Source organism: Fomitopsis serialis (genome assembly GCF_022376445.1).
Source record: "Fomitopsis serialis strain Sig1Antser10 chromosome Unknown B0H18scaffold_46, whole genome shotgun sequence".
Lineage (NCBI taxonomy): Eukaryota > Fungi > Basidiomycota > Agaricomycetes > Polyporales > Fomitopsidaceae > Fomitopsis > Fomitopsis serialis.
This window is the reverse complement of record NW_025955006.1, coordinates 1-19,640: the sequence shown is the minus strand read 5'-3', so window position 1 is coordinate 19,640 and position 19,640 is coordinate 1. Positions and strand designations below refer to the sequence as shown.

The following is a 19,640-nucleotide window of genomic DNA, read 5'->3' as shown; positions in this document are numbered from 1 at the left end:
GATCCGTAATAGCACAACGGCGATGTTGAGGGCGCTTGCATACACCTACGCGCCCCGAACTTAACCTACGTCCAGGCCGGTAGGAACATACGAGAGCCCAGACCCACGCGCTGACAGTCGAACTGCCTTCCCGGATGGAACGCGTCCCTGCACAGAATAAACGGGCCACGGGTCGGGTGGCAGGAGAACGAGCCTCCGTCAAATCGTGAAGCGCTGTGCCTTGCTACCATCCACGCCGTGAGTTCATCTGGCAACACTTGCGGCGGGCGGTGCTCACCGGGCCTGTATGGAAGCAATATTTACGTGTTGACACGCCGCCCCATACACTCTTATGTGGTTCAATGGTTCCCACTCCACGATGAGTCCGTTCGATGCATAACCACTCGACCCTGTGTCTCTGGTGGTACCTGGCTGTTGAACGTGACATCTAGACTGAGGTGAACCTACCCGGCTCAGCCGCATTGAGCCCCAAGTCGCCGTCGCTGTGGCCGAAAGCCACGGACGTTCTCGAAGGCGCACTGCGTCGTTTGAACGGAACATCAGAGACTCGACCGAAGGTCTAGGCATTGATACCACATACCAACGGCACCAACTACTACTAGAGACATTTTCTCATAAGAGAGCACAGATCGCGATCTCCGTGGTCTATACGTCGATTCGGACAACGCGAAGTCGCCGTCAAATGATATTATGCTGTCGCTGCCTAAAGTGAGCGTATGTTTCACCATACAGATATCCTACACTCACTTTCCAGGCTCAAGAACACTCCAATTTCACGTTTTAGAGCCTAGCAATGTGATACGAAGATTAGTAGGTTCGAGTTGCAGGCAACTATTGGATCTTGAAGGGTCAACGGATTGCGACCTTCGATATGCGCCAATACCGACTCACCTAGAGAACAATTACAATAGCGACGAGAAGGGCGCAGACATCGAGCTCGTCAGGGTGGTTGCACGTTTGTCGATTACGTCACGAGCGAGGTACAAACACAGAAATGAGCCCTGCGACGCCGTTTTGAAGTTCTCGGAGGGACCGTAAGCGATGTCGGAACTTGGACACCAGTGTCAGCAAGCGATCGAGACTTCTGTTAGCACGTACTGCAGAAATCTCAATTAACGGAGCAACCCATATACGAGCCTTCGATGCGAGACTGTGAATCTTCAGGAGAAGGTCGTGGTGTTTCATCCTGACGCGGCGTGTCATTCGTTGTCCAGCCTTCCTCGTACAGGAACAGCAGACTTTGCCTGTCGACCTTCTTGTACGGCAAAGTACAAGGCATGGACATAAGAAATAGCTGAAGTCAGCGTAAAGCCGAATACCAATCACCGTGTTCCAATCGTATTCCGTCAGTTAAGCTCACCATCGTCGATCGCAAGCTGAAGGTGATCGGAAAGCATATGTCAACAACATCAAGCGCCCACCATATTGATGTGATCTCGCCCCAGTCCTTCCGATAGATTGGCCCTTTCTGCCAGCGCCGACTCAGCGGAACACATCGAGGGCGGAGGAACGTGGCGCGCGTACCAATCATGACCCCGGTGCTCCGTTACTACGACTCGACGCAGATATGCTGCAGTATCCTGCGAGATGCATGCCGCGGCGCCAATCTTTCAAGTTCAAGTGTCGACGTTCGAGGCACCATCCGATTTGCACCGTCAAATATCTCTGCGAACGTGGCACGTCAGCTTGCAGCTCAAACCCTTACATGGAGACTTCGCGGAATATGCCATGGGAGCAAAAATCACGCACAATACGTAGCTGGCCCCGGGTCACGGTGCCTAGAGACACGGCACCTCCGAGGCGACATGCGACTGTGTCCCCATACAAAATACGGCATTCGCACTTACTGCGTACCCGGTGATCCCCTCATGTCGCATGTTGTTACGCGCCGACGGAGGGAAAGAGGCCATTATTCACAGAGCAATTAATACGAATTGATCGGCGAGTTGAATCATGACAGTACCCACAGAACGGCCTGGACAGACGTCGCACGAGCTGCGAGGGCAGCGGGACTACAGGGGTGGGTTGACGTTGCGCTTCGGACGGCTCTGAACTGTATGTAGGACCACTCAAAGACCACTGTACCTTGACTTGGAGTCGGCGACTCCGATCACTGAACAGCGACCCAGGTTACGGTTAATAACGGCGTTATATGACAATTCTGAGGAAACCGCTGCCAGCCTGAGAAACCAAGCAGTGCATCATCCGCATTCGCTGGCAGGGAAGTGACCGAAGACATCGAGCCAGGCCCAGAGGTGGAGTCGCAAAAGCATCCCAAATGCGCGTCTCATACAATGCAAGCGTCTGAAGAAACATCAGCATGCGCGCGGTCCTATGAGAACTCCGTCGCGGGTATAAAGACACTCAACTGTGCAGCTCGTCTCCCCAGTCTCAAGCAACCCCTCGAGATCCCACTTCGAGCGGCTTCATACACACTGTTGCTAGCCATGTTCTCGTTCACTCGCCTTCTCGCCGCCGCTTCCCTCGCGACCGCCGCCTTTGCATGGGAGGAGCCCACGACCACCGTCACTGTGACTGCCACGCCCACGGCTACGTCCGTCAGCCAGTGCAACGTCGCCGGCGGCGCGCAATGCTGCCAGACGACCACGACTGTAAGAATGCACCAGTATAGCGTATGCGATGTACTGACGCAGGTTTCCCTATTCAGGCGGGGTCCGTTGCGGGTGCCGCCGCGCTTGCGCTCATCGGCGTTGTTGTTGAGGACCTCGAGGACCTGATCGGGATCGGCTGCAGCCCTCTGACTGTCGGACAGTCCTGCAGCTACGCCCCTGTGTGCTGCGAAGAGAATGGCTTTGTAAGTGACGGTCTCTTCGCGCACATGAGAAGTGACTAACTGATTATTGAAAAGGGTGACCTCATTTCCATCGGCTGCGTCAACATTGTCCTGTGAATACGCAGGGCGCTGTTAGCACGAGGCGTCGGGGTGTAGTAAGATCTACCATGTTGACTGTAACAATGTTGGCGCGAACTGCGTTGAATCGGATATGCAAATGATTATATGAGTCTTGCCGACCAGTCTAGTTATTTGACGAGCGACAGATATACGAAGTCACAGTGTGCACAGTTCGCCGCGGGTCGCTAAATATAAATGAGACACATACATGTTGCTGAGTGGTGCCTCAGGTGAGTATGGTCCGCTTATCGTCCATTTGGACTTGATTACCAGCGAAAAGCGACTCGGAGATCGGAGATGAACCTTGAGCAGGTTAAGTAAGTGCGAAAAACCAGGATGCGGCTACCGCGCGCAATACGGCCAACGCACCCCTAGTCTAGAAGATGTCGCAAGGCTCACTCGGTTTCCTGTTACCCCCACCACCCTTGGCCACAGTACTGCTCCCGACCTCGCCAGCCGCGCCCTGTTGTTACGCTCCGTGCTTCCCAGGCGCCTCCCAACTGCCTCACAGAACGAGGCCGCACACTAGCGACGAAGGACATCTCGGGCATGCCACGCGAACAAGGTGACATCCGGCGACCTCATATATGCGCGCTTTTATCAATGGAGGTCGACGACGGGCCATCCAACGCTCAAGCTCGCGACGTCGGGACCTGCTGAACACATATGGGCTGCATAAACACGGAGATCTAAGGGATGAGCGGGATAGCTGATGTCAATACACGTTGCTCCACTCACTACGATCAAGCCCATGTCGTCCACCATTCCTGCCGGCATCAGGAAAGCGTCACACGGTCTAACACGACCTAACGCGCCTCACGAGCCTAATGTCGGCCTAACTGACCTAGTCGTCCAACACTTTGGTGACTTAGGTGCACTTACTGTGATGTGTCCTCGTAGTTACTGCTGTCACACAATGGTCAAATAATGTCATATAATATCTACATCAGAAGACATGCTGGTGTGCATGATAGTCTACGAATTTATTGACATAGAAAGCACAGAAGGCATCCAGTGTATCCTCGGACTTCAAGTCGCGCTGGGATGAACTGGTCGCCATAGACAGGCGGAAGGTGTCCAGCTCGGAGTATGGTATCGAGGTGTATAACCTCATAAGGTCGTTGTCCATCTTCGTCAATATCGGGCGCGACAGATTCGTGATTACTAAGTTGTGTTATATGCTAGCAAAACGGAGACGTACCTGGACGGCGCGCAAGCACCACAAACACATCGACACGCGGACCATTCACGGCATCCTCATCGCGCCCTGCTTCGTCCTCCACATCTTCATCTCCGGCCTCTTCGTCTCCGGCTGGCTCGGCACGAGGTCTTCCTTGAATGGGGCGCCACGCGTGCGCATCAGGCGCGTCGGGTTCCCCGTCGGCATCGTCATCACAGTCGTCATCGTCGTCAACATCCATGTCGGGATCGAGCTCTTCAAGCAATGCTTGTAGCGCATTACTCAAACACGTACCCTCGAGCCGCCGGGCGAACGAGAATGTGGACAAACAGATGCGCGAGCGAACGAGCAAGTGAATAAGTGGCCGGGCAGGCGGATGGACTCACCTTCGTGTCGGTCGGGTTCGGTTCGTGCCCCGGGCTCCACGCGTCCGTCAGGGGTCGTCTAAGGGCGGCCATGGTTCCGAGAGCGGTCGGGGATTGGAGGCGCGGCGACAGGGGCGCAGGCGTGTGGACATTCAGCGGGGACAGACTTATTGAGCACGGACCGGGGCGCGTTGAGCGACGACGTGTGCGTCGACACGTCTGGCGGGGTGGCTTGGCGGGCGCGAGATCTGCTGTTCGTCTTCACATCTTGCGGGGCCTCGTCTGCACTTGCCTTTGCACGCGTCGGAGAGACCTGTCCGCCGGGCTTGGAGACACAGTGTTGGTCGTTTGCATTGGTGTGATCTGTCGTGGCCTCAATGTGCGCGTCGACGCGTCGGACTCGCTGTCGCGCGGTGCGCCAGTTTGCGGTTGCTCGACCTCGGTGCTTGGATTGGCGCCTGCGAAGCGATTACCGAGCGTGGTGGTCTCGCAGTGCTCGGTACTGGTCTGGAAGACTTCGTGACGCTCTTGCGGCGTCGCTGGTGGGATCTTCGGCCAGCCGGACGTAGTGGGTACTGTTTGGCTCGTATTTGAGACGTGAGCGAGCGGGCCTGTCATCTGCCTGGTCATCCGCCTACTCGCTTGCTTGCGTGCGTGATGCACATTCGATGGCCGTGTCGGCGCGCTGGGCACTTGCCCAGTGTGCTCGCAGTTTTTGTACCTGTCGAGCTGCACAACGATGCGCCCACCCACCTGTTCACGCTCCCGCCGAGTGAGCTCCACCCATCGGGCACCTATGCGGGCACGCCGTCCACTCACCGGCTCCCCTGATCACCCTCTCATGCGTCTGCTTGTTTGTTCACCTGGACACCCCTCCGCGGGCTCGCCGACTTATTCATCCACCCGCCGTCCTTCCGCCCGTGCCCGTGGTCCACCCGTCGGCTGCGTTTGCACGCGGGGCATTCGCCCGGCGCGCTCGTGGTCAGCGAGTGTGTCAACCACGCCCTGTGGCCGAGGTCAGCTCGTTCGCTTGCTCACGCGGCCAGCACCCACCTTCGCCCGCTCGTCGTTTGCTCACGCGCATGCCGTCCGTTCGTGGGCCGTGATTGCGTGCTGGGCATTCGCCCAGTACACTCGCGGTCAGCGTGTGTCGTCCTCTGCCTTGTGTGCCCGCCGACACACCCGCCCGTTCGTGGACCCACCCACTTTGCCCAGTCGTAGTGACGGTCTTCATGTTTAGCATGGCCTTGTTGCTCGGTGCTGGGCTTACACACGCGTTGTACAAGATTCGGGCCGTACCGCGGGATGCGAGCCGAACCGCCGTCAAGGGTGATCTGGTCGACTTGGTTGTTGTCAATCTTGAAGTCACGGAGGACCTTCTCGACAGGCTCGAGGGTGGTACTGTGGAAGAAGTCGTTGGGCAGCTCTTCGAAGCGAGCACGGATGAGCGAGGAGTAGATCCCGACAATGTGAGCACTGAGTGCTGTGAGGATTTGGCAGAACTTACTTACAGTACATCGTTATTGAACGTCGAGACTAGGGTTGGAGATGAGGCTATTGCACGTTACGGAAACTCGCGCAAGGCCGCCGCGCGTCTGCCCTAAAGCGAAATTCAACTCCGCTCTGAGTCACACGGGGTGCGCCTGCATCGCTGGCACGCCTCCCTCACAACGGCGACCCATGGATCCTCGATGCCACCTGGTACCTCAGGTCGGGGTACTCTGGCCGCTTGCTCGGAGCGGCTTGGGTGCCCCATCTACCTGCTCGATCGCGATCCTAAGCTCTCCTCTTCCTGTTCACGAGAAACGTATCTCATCGCGTGACCCTCGTTCAGCTGTCCCGTCGTTCGTCGCAGGTAATGCCTCTCCTTGCACTCGCTGACGCGTCGTTTGCAGCACACACCTCACGGTGTGGCCGCCACCTCGTCGCGATGCTCGCTGACAACTGACTGCTTCTCGTTGAAGATTTCGAGCGCGTCGTGCGCAGCCAAGTCTCCCTCGTGGACGCCGCGCTCGAGGTGAACTCACGCTCCCCGAGAATGCGATGTTCATTGGCGTCTACTTAGTCTACGAGTTTGGGCTCGTCAGCTCGTCACGGTACGTCCCCATTAGCAATCCAGATGCCCTCTCCCTAAATGTACTCCCCCACGCAGACTTCGGGGGTGTACATCTTCACGCTCGACGCGGCCGAGCACCTGCTCATAGACCTGTCCATCCCGCCCTCGCGAAACAGCCTCTCCCTCGGGCTCATCCGCCCCTCCTCCTCCCCGTCTTCGCCTGGGCAACACAGACAAGCTCTACGCTGCAATACTCCACTGTCATCACGCCGAACTGGTTCTAAGTAGATTGGGTGATCCCTGTCTCACACCAAAGGGTTTGTTCGGACAGAGTACTAACGGACACCTGCATAGTAACAGACCTCGCCTCCATTCGCAAAGCCCTGCGTGTCATGCACGAAGACTACTACGTCCCCGACATCGTCATCAGCTCCATCTCACTCAAAGCTTGGGTCCGTGTGGCCCTCGCGCCCGCGGCGCAGCCCACCGACACGGACAGCCCCGACGCTGACTTCCTCGCCTTCATCTCGTCTTCCGCCTCCGCTGGGCAAGGTGCGGCTCGCCCCGCGTCTGCGTCTACGGTGCATGCGTGCTGAGTACCGTGCCTCCCCGGCTACTTCTCCGGCGTGGGTGACCTCTTCTCCACCTCAGTTCTCGGCCGACGGCCACTTCCAACTCGCGCCCTCTGTCCCCTCCGCCAACGCAGAGTTCGGCACGGAGAAGGAGACGCCGCTGGCGCACGCAGTCGCACACGTGCTGAGCAAGACACACGCGCTCCTCACGCTCACGCACGAGCACACGGCGGGCGTGCCGGAGGCGAACACGCTGCCGACGGACGAGGAGCCAGACGTGGGCGAGCCCAAGAGGAAGGTGCGGCGGATGAGGGGATGCGAGCTGAGTCGCTCGCAGGCCAGCTTTGGATCACTTAACGCGTGCGACGGGGATGGCGGCGCTCTTCCCGGAGCTTGTGAACATGCTCTCCTCGAGGTTCATTGGCACAACTAGTGACGAGTATCGTACTTTGTGCTCGTAGATTGATTTAATATTCATTCCTGATACCTGATTGCATGAGTGATTCAATTGGCACGTCTACTGGTCTCCCGGCCTAGCAACCTAATGGTCTAACACTGGTCTAACACATGTCTGATTTAGAAATGGATCTACTTAAGTTAGACACTCGATCTAACGAGTCTAAGTGCCTAAATGCCTGAATTAGGCGAGTTAGACACGAAAGTCACTTTCCTGATGGGGCTCCAGCGACTCGGCGACCATGTCACTCAGGCTCATATGCCGTCACGCCCGCATGTCCATGATGCACGGCGCGTGACGATCCCAGCACTGTCGATGCGCGACGCTGTTGTTCGGTGGAGGAGCAATGAGCACAGCAGACGCGTAGTCGCGCACTGAGAGGAGCGAAGAGACTGCCTGAGGCTGCGGACCAACCGCGGACGACCGGTAAAGATGTGATCTTTGGCGCTTCGCGGATGCTAAATTCACGTGTACGGTCACGAGCGAGCAGACCGCCGCGTCGCGCTCGTACACTCGTACGCTCGTACGCTCGCCTGCGACATCTCCGCGCTGTCATCCTGCACCGTGCGCCCGACTGTCTCCTCCAAACCTGCGCTATACGCCCGGCGAGCCTGTCGCGTAATTGTGCGGTCGTGTCTGCTGAGTCGAGGGCGTGGATGTAAAGCCCGTAGTACGCGCACGGCGCGGCGCATGGTTGGCTGAAGTAACTGTGAGTATCGAAGACAGAGAGGTGCTGCGAGACTCATGTCAGTACGGTACCCCACATAGATTGTACCGGGGCTACCCACCTGCGACCGGTTTCCGTGACGCAAAATCGCCCTGAAGGTATTCCGGAGGATCTCCTGTCCCTCGCGCCCGCGAGGGAGGGTGGCGTCCTCGCTCGCGCTGTACCAAGGTGCACTGAGCTGAGCGTGGTAGCGGGCGTGGCGCTTCCACAGGCCGTAAGGCTGGACGCGGGGTTGCAGCGCGGGAGGCGCCTGGAGTTGTCGTGGCGATGTGTCTGTGAGTCGTGTGTTCGCCCAACGTTGCGTGTGTGACGCCGAACGCTAACTGCCACTGCACCCCAGTTACGATGGTTAGGCTGTATGTCCACTCCCACCGTCGTTATGCTCCGATGCCCTCCGTTCTTAAGAATCGTCTTCCCATATTCTAATCCAGACTCAGTAACCCAGCCTTCACCGCCCATCGAAGTGCAACTTACGCGCAGAGATCCGCAGCTGAGCACGTATGCAACACTGGTCACGCTTTCCGCCTCCGATATCTTCATGTCGGCGATTCTTGGGCTCGTGGTCCATCGTCTGGTAGTCCCGATTTACAATACACGTTGCAATCGACCAGCAATCGACAATGCTGAATGAACTAACTCAGACGATATCGGGCCCGGCAGACCAGCAGCCTGACCTTCTCCTACTGCCAGTATGCCGTGCTTCCCAATGCGCTCGTGTACATGGCAATATTCTGGGCGTAACTATCCTTCCGTGAGTCGCAGTTTGTCCCATGCATTGCCAGCTTCACCGCTGACTGACATGCACACTCGTCAATTTCGGGTTGATGTGATTCACGCTGGACGACAGAGAGCCGTTGCGAGCAAAGAACACCGCCGTTGAATTGGTCAGATGTCGGCGGCGCCAGAATCATCGGTTCCACTTTCAATTTTGACCACTGGACCCATTTGGGCGTGTGCCTGTATTTGTAAAAACACAATTCAGGATTGTTCCGGCAGACCAGACCTAGACATGGGGGAATAGTGGTAAGTGAGCGCTAGCACACATTCAGAGTACTCGCCGCGGAGCACTGATGCTCGTCTTCAAACGCAGTATGTAAATCATTCTTCTATTCTGCCCCACACGAATTCGGATCAATCAAGTCTATCAGTGTCGTGGAATGCTGCTATATCTGTCAGCGGACGCAGGTATTGCAGGGTCTATGTACGTGGGGCACCTTTGTTGAACTTTCAGTTCTGACCGTGATTGCATCTGCGAATTTGAGCGTCAGACCACCATAAGATGGTGTCAGAACCGTCAACCTGGGGCCTGAGGCCTGAGGCCCCTGAGGTTCGATGAGGCAACGGGAGGGTGCTTGTCTCGCCCACAGAACGCGCATTCTGATGGCGGTCTTGTCCTGTCAGAAACCCGTGACAGGTCGGAATCATTCCCAGTCGGGGATTCGAGATAAGTTACTTGCGACCTGCGAATCGGCATGTGACTGAAATCTGTGATGGAACAGTGTTCGTTACTATAATGCTGGAGTGACACGCTTTACCCCTCACACTACCCTTTGGACTAAATCCTACTGAAGACAGACGTATGTACGTGCTCTGTACATGCAGATTTTTACTCATATTATTTGACGCAGCGCCAGTGCTTGAGACTGGAAGAACCGAAGTGGACAGACACTCCGGTGACCCGCTGTCTTCGAGTGTCTCAACTTGGCATGCAGCAGGAACACATCGTGCACGAGGCGACGAGTAACGCATGTAGCCTCAATCATTCGTTTGAACTCTATTGAGTCACTGACTTTTCATGCTCTCCGCAGCCCGCGGATCTCTCACCCGTACTGCTGACTAACACCGTGTAGCTTCGTCAAAAAGTTTCCTACATATGCTGCTGGTTGGAGTGTCTCCCATGCCGTTTATTCGTGAACGTCTTTACTACTGATTTCTTTGCAGTCGTCCCAATTGGCCACGATGAAAACGAGGGTCGACATGCAGATCTTGTGACGTATCATGAAGAGCAGTCTTAATCAGTGGTGCGTTTATCCCAATTCATTGCAACGTCATCCGAATAATAATATTGTCGCAGCCTGGGGTTTCGTGCTTCTCGGTATCAACCGTGTGTCTCCAAACATGCCGCACAGGACCACCGAATTTTCCGACTGAACGGTAAGCGGTGCTACCATTCCAATGCCAACGTCACAGCCAGCGAACGCTTTGATGAGTGCCAATGAATCGTGCGCGTTAGCGGAAGGTGTATCCGAAAATCACATTTTGTACCACCCTCCGTTACGTTCTCAATGGCAGGGTCCTCTCTCGTGTGGTCGAGCGGCGGAGGCCATGCATTCTCACCGCCCATTTGACTTCTGGACCTCCCACACGTGACAGGGCCCGAGCTCTATTCCACTGGCAGATATAAGGGAGTAATGCTGGCCGTAACCCTCAGCTGTTCGCCCATTCAGCACGCATGGTGTCCCCGGTACGTGACTTCCTTGCTACGCGAGAACTCGAACTCATTGTAGTCTGTACATCTTCATAGTCTCTCCAGACCTAAGGAATCAGTCCTACCGTCTTTGCGCTCATCATCGCCATCGACAAGTACCAGCACGACGCCATACCGAACTTGCACGGCTGTGTTAACGATGGCGAGTACTTCCAGAGGTTCCTGAAAGATTCGCTGCACGTTCCATCTAGCAACATCCTCAGGTTGGTCAATGAGTCCGCTACGCGGGACAATATCCTGTCCGCGTTTGATGGATATCTCATCAATAATGAGCGGATTGGACGGGACGACCTCGTCTTCGTCTTTTACGCAGGTTATGGCGACCGCATAGACGCTCCAGCGGACTGGCCGGAAAGAAAGAAAGTCGAGACCATCTGTCCCTATGACCAGTCGGCTTTCGAAGGACTTGTCAGCCCGAAGTGCCGCCCGATCTATGGCATTCCGGATCGGACATTCAACGCTTTGATGGACCAGTTGGCAGAGAAGAAGGGGAACAATCTTGTGTGTACTATTTCTCTCAGTGCGGCCGGCATCATATTCAAGCTCTAATATCTTCAACAGGTTGCGATTTTCGATTGCAGCTTTCCACGAGGAGGGACTGCAGATGAGGGTGAATGCAAGATGTCACGATCCCTGCCTAGCACCCTGACGCGGCTTCCGTTGCCTGCGTGGCCTGACAAGGAGGTGGTCACTGTAACCCCCGACGTCTCAGCGGTTTCGGGTGTCCTCGTATAACGTCCCACCTGCTTCTAGCTGCGTGTCAGCCCGAGGAGACCGCCAAGGCGACCCACCCTGCAGCGGGTAGCGCCGTCACCGTCTGTGGGATTTTCACTCGCAACCTTGTGGACGCCTTCCGGAGCGAGGCGAGCCTCCAAGAATTCTCGCGTAAAACCTATGCGTGTCTGATGGACCGCCTGCCTACGATGAGGCCAGATCTGATGCTTCACCGCCAGCACCCCTTTTGTGAAGGCGAACACAAGAATCGCTTGTTGTTCACGACCCACGCAGTGGACGACTCACTTCCCAAGTACTCAATCCGAGTCACATACGAGGACGGTGCGCGGTACGTGCCAGCGGGCCGCATACACGGAGTAGTGGAAGGTGGGACACTGTTCACATGTTTGCTACGTACCACGGGCGCAAAGATCGACATTACCTTTTTCATGGTCGCTGTCAATGTCTCTGCCCGACGATCGCAGATATATTGGCACCTCGCAGGAGACCGCCGGAACCCAATCAGGTTGCTTGGGCTTCATGATGCCATCGTGATCAGGACGCCCCTTGCCATTGACCCTGATCCTTCGACACCTCAGGTTCCTTCGACTGACCAGGACCCAAGGACTCCTCGGACTCCTCAGGCTCCTTGGACTCCACTGGCACCTAGCCCAAGGTGCGGTCAATATATTTCACCTTGACATGACAATGCTGACCATCTGATACGTAGACCCACTGTGCGGAAAAGCGTCTTTGCACTTGTCATCACCATCGACAAGTACAAGGACCCGAAAATCGCTCCGCTGGAAGGCTGCGTCAATGACGGTGACGACTTTGTCGACTTCCTCACGGAGACTCTGCAGGTCCCCTCCAAACAGATCGCCAGACTCAGCAACGAGAAAGCTACGCGTAGCGAGATTTTTCGTCGCTTTGAAGAACATCTCATCTCCAACCCTGACATCAGCCGCGGAGATGCCCTGGTGTTCTTCTACGCCAGCCACGGGGATCGCGAAAGGGCGCCTGACGGTTGGACGGCTTCGCAGGGCGACACGATCGAGACGATTTGCCCGTATGATGTTCACACAACGAACAGAAACGGAGGAGTCAATGGCATCCCGGGCCGAACGTTCGACGGGCTCATGCGGCGTTTGGCGCACGAGAAAGGGGACAACATAGTAAGCTCATTTGTCTGGTATCCCTGTCTCACCGAGTATTAGACACTGACATCGGTTTCGTATCTACAGGTCACAATCATTGACAGTTGTCACTCTAGAGGCGCCGCGTATGAAACGCAAATCCCTTGTGCTGGTAGGATACGCGCGCTCAATCCTGAAGTGAAACGCCTCCCCATACAGGCGACACTCGATCACGCTATATGGACTTGGATTGCAGACGATGCTCACGGCGTGAAGCCGGTCACTTCCGAGGGCTTCTTTGGTGCGGCGCGGAACTCGCACGTCTTGTTGGCGGCGTGCAAAGAAGATGGGTATGCGCGCGAGGCGGACGTCACGGTCCGAGTCATTGTCGACGGGCGCAGCCACTGCGAGCCCCGCACACGCGGAACGTTCACGCACAGCCTCCTCGCGTTCTTGCGGAAGGCATATGCCCAGAAGCAGCCCCTGCGCCAACTCACGTATGCACGTCTCATAAATGCTCTGGTGAGCGCAGAGGCGACAGAGCTGTGCGGAGGGCCACTACCCCTGACCTGGCAACATCCCACGTGCGAGGGCAAGCATAGGGATCGACTGCTGCTCAGTCGGAGCCTGTTGGAGGGAGAGGTGTACTCGTATGCTCTCAAGCGCATCGATGACGAGACCTTTCGCGTGGATGCAGGTGCTATCAACGGCGTCACCAAGGGCACACGGTTCACCATGCCGCCTTCACGTCGGGATGGCGTCCCACTTACTGCGAAGCAGGTTGACGCCGTGAGCTGTACAGTCCGAGTCGAGGGTCGAGTCAACGGTGCTTCCTTCAACTTCACGATGCAGGACGACTCTAGAGCGGCGATATCCGCTTGGGCGACGATGCCGATGAAAGTTCGAACCTCTGTCGCGCTTCCGACGGGAGGCCATCTGACTTACTGCAAGACGGAGCGCGGCCAATCTTACGATGTCTCCCTCGACGCGTGCAAAGACGCGGCGGATACGGGTCCGTACGACTCAGACTCGCGCCGACAATGGGTTGTTGGGCGGCTCGACCCGTTGTCGTTCAACTTCGCGCAGCCCAACACAATCTCTGGTAGATTGAGGCAGAAGGCGGGCGATGTCCTCGATACCGTGGCACGCTGGAATTCCACTTGTATCGATCCAACTCCAACTCCTCCGAGTCCAGAGCCATCCGACCGAAGGTTGAGTTACATGTCCTCCGACAAGGCGAGGCGACGGGAGATGACCTGTTCGAGGATGCGAAGGTCAAACAAGTCCAGTGCTGCTCCGAACCTCAGTCATCATACGAGGTACCTGGAACAGTGAAGGAGGTGCTAATTCATGACTTTGCGAAGCAGTACATTTTGACGCTATCCAACAACTCAGACGTCGGCCTCTGGCCTACGTCCTCTACTTCGATCCCAACACATATGCGATACAGGTGCGTAATCGTGTGCTATGTATAACGACTCAATGCGCTAATCGCGCTGTGCGCTGACTTGTTAGGCCTGGTACTTGCCACCGGCTAACAGCGATACTGCTCCTCTGCCTCGCGCTAGGGATGGTCGGCCTGGCCAACTGCCAGTGACCAATACTGCTCAAGGTTACGCAGGGATTGATATTATCCAATCAATCCTGCTTCCGAACACCGACACCGGGTTCTTGAAAGTTTTCGTCTCGAATCGCTACGTGGATATGCGGGGCATTGCGCAGAAGGGTTTGGAGGATGGCGGAGCTAGGAGGGTGGACCTGACCGAGAACGTCACCTCATCGGAGGCCCTTTTGGATTCTGTGGTGTATGTTCTGACCCGCGCTGAAGAACTTACATAGTGACTGGTTCTCGCCTCCGCGAGATGATATGATGTATAACAATCGCTCACACAATGTCACATTATCTTGCGCCGACATGATCACTGGAGTCGTCGTTACTCGATGGCGGTTGCGCTGCGCGACAGGGGTCTCTCAGAGTCTCCATGACTCGTCAGACTCGGTCAGCCGCCTCACCACTGCCAAGTAAGCACGAGACTGCACCATCCTCGGACACGCTACTGGGACCAAAGACTTCCGCGCTACGGGGCCGCCAGCCCCTCTTCAAAGCGGATCAATTCCGTGTAACTCTTCGCACTGGCATGACTTACGAAGAGTATCGTTCCTCCATCGCTTCAAACACTCCTTTTCAGAGGACTGATTACCTCGTCCCCTGATACCGGCCACACGTTTTCCGCAGTTCACATTTCGAGCAGCTCGAGTCCCGCGGCACGTTGAACAAGGCAGGGTCCATGTCCGAGCCAATGGCCAATCCTTCTTTTCACTCGCAGCGACCCACCCATTTTAGTCCTAGTGTCGGCCCACCTATCAAATATGCTGGCATGCTGAGGACTACCGATTCCCTGTACTCAGGTATACCTGAATTCTCGTGCACTGGCTTCGAGGGCTGTGTCTCGGTTGGCCGGTTTGTTGACGAAACGATGGGCACCGGATACAGAGAAGGTGTAAGGTTGCTGGAGGTGGTAGTGAGTCGTCGGTCGTCACAAGTGCGTTAGATCCCGTTCCATAGCGGTAAACGACGCAGCGTAGTGACGGTACAAGAAAAACAACTAACCTTATGTAAGCTACGAAGTCCAAGCTATCCGCCTTGGGAACCCTAACCCTCGACATCCTTACAGAAGGGAACTTGAACAGACTTGGACGCGATCCGAGGCAGCGGATTTTGCATCCGCGAAGCGCCAGACTCGTCGATCGCATCTTCTCCGGAACGTTCAACGTTCAATGAACCCTGGTTCAACCCCGCCCCGGTCGTCCTCCTCGACTCTGCGTCGTGCCATGCATAATGCCAGGTGTGCGGGCGTGACGGCCTATAAAGGACATGACTGCCGACTCGGACTGGTAAACCTGTGACAGCGCAGTGGAAGTGCGAGGTCAGATGAGGAGTGCTGGTTCCCGGGGAGTGGAGCAACACACAACGACGTGAGCTGTCTTGCTTACATAGCCTCTCCTTGCGCCGTGCTCACGGAGCTATACTTGATCAGACGGCCGTGATGTAGCGAGTATCAACGTCGGACGGTCTGTCTGTCGTCGACTTCCGCAGACACCAGCGTGCATGCATGCAGTCCCCTGGCCTACTACGCAGTATGAGAGGTATGTACACTTGCGCCACACATTCTCCCACTGCATAGGCCTTGGCAGGCTGATGAGACTTGCCCTTTAGAAATCTGCGATGGAGACGGGAGCAGCCCACCGGGTGAACGTACGAGTCAGAATGCGACTTGCCAGACGGGAGAGTTTCGAAGGCAGGGAGAGACGAAGCGGCAAACGAATAAGCCCCGTCGTTTGCAGCAGGAGAGTTTGCAACAGGACAGAGCTGGTAGTGTCGCACGTGGTGGACGCACCCTGGTACGTCGCGCACTCGTATTCCGTTGTCACGTACCATCAACACCCAACATTCTCTCCGTCAGCGTACGATTGCCATAGCATCCGTCACCCCGTCAAGTCTGCCCATTTCTCCCGCCAGCGTTTCTCTCGACTCCTTTGCCTTCATTATCGCTCCTCTCTCGACACTCACGGCAATATCAATGTGGCGATGCCCCTCACTATCTTTTGCCTGGGTGCGCTACGTCCCTGCCCTCTGGCTCGTTCCATCGCATTTGCCTCGAAAAGGCCGGAGTTCGGCGACCACTCGTTGCCTACACGAGATGTCCGGCTCATGCTGAGGGCTGCAGTAGAACGAGCCCGCGAAGCCGATGATATACGCTGCCCACAATCAGCGTCTCAGCCAGTGGAAGCACCTTGTCCTAGCCGTGCGCTCACAGATGATTGGGTGAGGATATTGCCTTCCGCTACTCAGGCCGGCACAGCTAATAGAGTTCTAGTAGAACTACAGAGTTGTTTCGGAGACACGGGGCAGTCGTGGGCGAGCAACCCCGGAGCCAGTGCGAATGTATGGTGCATGGACTTCAAGCTCGCAGTGTCTCACCCTTCGGCCATTTATACGTGTTGTATGCGCTATCCTTGTGCCCTCAACCCGGCAGACACAGCGACCGATCGTTGGCTGCTTATCATGGGGTAGACGAAGCTGCCACGCCCACGGAGCACGCAATGTGAAGTCATGGAACTGCACGGCAATCGTGATTATGAAGCCTCGACTACTCACGGTAGGCCTTCTCATTCGGAGTTTGTCGTGTAATTAATGATCTGTATCGTCACATTCAGAATTCATTAAGGTGTCTGTGAGAGGCTGGGCAAGTGGGTGCATGTAGACAACGGCCGAACTAGTCCTGAACAGAGGACATGTAGAATGAAAATGACGCGACATACCTCACCCGATCTGAACACCCGTGAGTCTTGCGGTGTGCCTAAGCGCACGCAGGTCCATGGTCACTGTTGTTACAGTATCTGACATCTAACTCTTAGGTACACCAACGCGTCCTCTGATGCGCTGTCCACGTTCGCCGTGCAGTCCCACTCCCGCAACGGCAGACGGTGTCGCTGTGAAGTGGCGAGGGCGGAATTTGAGGTCCAAACGATGCACACGCCCTTGTACAGGGGCAGGAGACGAGTTCTACATGTCGGAAAATGGTCAGTTCCGCCCTTCCGTATCCGCGCCTCCGCCGCTTACAGACAGTGGGGCCAGAAGCGCGACTTGGACCAAAGGATGTCGAAGACCACCTCGCGGGGTCGGCCAGCGAGACGCGAAGACGGGGCAGTCCACATACCGGCAAAGTCTGCCCCTACATCCACCGAGGACGTCAATGCTCCGTGCGGTGTTTCTCGCTACCTCCGGTCCAATGTCTCCTCGACGCACGCACACCCACAAGGGACGAACCCACGCTAGCACTGGAAGCACAGGGTGGGATGCGTAGGATGCGTACCGGGGCTTCCAAGCGGACGCAGCATGGTCTCAGTGGCTGCTCCGGCGCGCGTCGCCCACCGAGGGTGGGCTGGTCGCACTCTGGACGGACGACACACCAGCCGTGTGAAGTATCGACGAGACACGAGGCGGACGTACCATACACAGAAGACGCCTGCACCGCAGGCACTGGGTCAGGCAATAGGACCCGGCTGATCCTGGTGAGGAGGATACGAGGGCAACGCCAGAGAAGCAGGCGAAGGCACATCAGTATAGACCGGGCCGAACGAGCTTGAGGATAGCAAGCACGGAGAGGGTGGTGATCGGGTACGCAATTGACGGCTAGACCGACCGGGCAGGAAACCGACAAGTCAGAGCTCAGTAACGGAGGACCTACTTCGGAGTCGCGTCGCATCCTTCCATGTCTGCTAACTGTCGCTCAAGCAGGTGGCTCACGTCCACATAAGAGTTTCGTCCGATCACCCCGATCTCGCGCATACTCGCATCGTCCACATTTACCTTCTCAAGACGTGCCGCACGTTTACCCTTTGGGTCAACCGACTACCTGCCAGTGTAGTACCGCATTGTCCAACAAATCACCTACTTCTTGACCTCCCACCGGACACCCCTCTGAGCGCGCTCGCCCAATATGAGCGGCAACCGATCGTGGTCAAGGCACTCCGCCTCGAAGCCAACTGGTGAAAACGTCTGCCGCGCCTGAAGACGACCCACTTGCTGCCTCGGGACATGCAGGGCCAGTATATCGACGAGATGCACCTCATAAAAGGAAACAGATGGTTACCGTGCAGCCGCACTGGCAGAGGGTAGGTCGACCTGGGTCGCTGGAAGACGAGCCGCACGCAATCGCAGGATTTTACAGGACTGCCCAGAACTGCAAAGATGGAGCTTAAGGAGGCGAATCAATCGACCGTGCCAGCGTTGCAGTGGGTTACGAGACAGACAACTTGGTGGAGTGAGTTTCGTGCATCAGTCTCAAAGCCGAAGGTGACGGTAGGATCAGAATCCGCAGAGTCGTCACCGTCCACTCAGTCCCTTTCCGAGACAGGTCTGAGTTCCTGTTCTACATAGCGCCCACCCTTAGCCTGTGCGTGGTCTTCGTCAACGCGCAACAAACATGAATGGCTGTATGCTTACCATCCCTTTGCGCGATTTGAATTTGACGGTAAGCATCAACGAGAGCCCGCTGGCGTCGCCCACTTTGGCTGCGACTACAGGTTCCCGTCGAGATACAGGTGTAGAAGCGGCCAGGCGTGTCATATGGCCACCACGTTGACCTCGCAAGCCATGCATCCACAAGAAGGCGCATCTGAGCACGGACATTGGGACCTAGAGCGACAGTGCTCAGTTCGGGCTGACTGGCCCATCACGAGAGGACGCGCGGAACTCGCCAGTTATGCTTCCGGCCAGTGCATGTCGGGCGGCGCAGTAGGCCTACGCGGCCCCAGGGTCTTCGAACGAATCCTTTGGCCAGGAATGAGACACCACACGGCTGGTGGATACTTATGTTACAGTTCCTTCACAAGGATAGTTTTGCCCACGGCACAGATTCTGTCAAAGCCGCAATGGATCATGATGATCAGATATAATAGCAATGGGATTCCAAAGAGCCCGCCGTGGTGGTCGTTGCTGTCGTTTCAATGTGTTTGGTGAGTAGCTGGCATAGTACCCTGGCACCGAGGCTTCCATGGTGCGCACCGTTTGCCTTGGATGTTCGTTGCCAGATGGCGAGGCTCATAACTTAGTAACTTACGACCGAGAAGGTTTGAGGCTGCTGAGACTAGTAAATATCTAAGTGGCACTCATCGCAATTGCCGTCTTTTTAAAGTGTACAGCCTGCGATATGCGTTAGGTTCAAGTTGAAGCCTGAGGCCTGAGGTTGAAGGCATTGCCACGTCTGTAGATACTATGACTGACGAATGTTGCAAGTATCAGCTTTTGATGTCGATGACTGGGATAATAGACTGCCAAATCAACCTCCCAGGCTCGGAGAGTCACCAATCACGTACACCAACTGGAAGTCGAACAATACAAGCTCCGGCGGTCGCACACGCATGTGGCGCAAGACGCCGCTCAAATAGCGCCCAGCCTGGCTCTCCTAGGGTTATAAATGGTGGCCTTAGATTCGTCCATCATCCGCCGATTCAAATTGCCCCAC

At 56.2% G+C, this 19,640-nt stretch overlaps 4 protein-coding genes across 4 annotated transcripts; 3 read left to right on the top strand and 1 right to left on the bottom strand.

Moving 5' to 3' along the window:
- Nucleotides 1-2,447: 2,447 nt before the first annotated feature.
- On the top strand, nt 2,448-2,911 carry B0H18DRAFT_955811 (uncharacterized protein; the record flags this gene model as incomplete). Its single annotated transcript, XM_048042384.1, has 3 exons — nt 2,448-2,612; nt 2,669-2,815; nt 2,870-2,911. 3 exons carry the CDS (start codon nt 2,448-2,450, stop codon nt 2,909-2,911), a joined length of 354 nt encoding a protein of 117 aa, XP_047891941.1.
- Nucleotides 2,912-3,828: 917 nt separating this feature from the next.
- B0H18DRAFT_1014728 (uncharacterized protein) lies at nt 3,829-4,552 on the bottom strand. The gene is made up of 2 exons (XM_048029167.1): nt 4,116-4,552; nt 3,829-4,043 (listed from the first exon to the last, which is right to left on the bottom strand). Exons 1-2 carry the CDS (start codon nt 4,333-4,335, stop codon nt 3,898-3,900), a joined length of 366 nt encoding a protein of 121 aa, XP_047891940.1. The 5' UTR covers nt 4,336-4,552; the 3' UTR covers nt 3,829-3,897.
- A 1,587-nt stretch (nt 4,553-6,139) lies between these two features.
- On the top strand, nt 6,140-7,578 carry B0H18DRAFT_1014720 (uncharacterized protein; the record flags this gene model as incomplete). The annotated part of the gene is made up of 2 exons (XM_048029166.1): nt 6,140-6,314; nt 6,946-7,578. 2 exons carry the CDS (start codon nt 6,140-6,142, stop codon nt 7,518-7,520), a joined length of 750 nt encoding a protein of 249 aa, XP_047891939.1. The 3' UTR covers nt 7,521-7,578.
- Nucleotides 7,579-12,225: 4,647 nt separating this feature from the next.
- B0H18DRAFT_878614 (uncharacterized protein) lies at nt 12,226-12,690 on the top strand (the record flags this gene model as incomplete). Its single annotated transcript, XM_048040638.1, has 1 exon — nt 12,226-12,690. A coding segment is annotated over one exon (465 nt), but the record flags the coding sequence as incomplete, so codon positions are not given.
- Nucleotides 12,691-19,640: the final 6,950 nt, after the last annotated feature.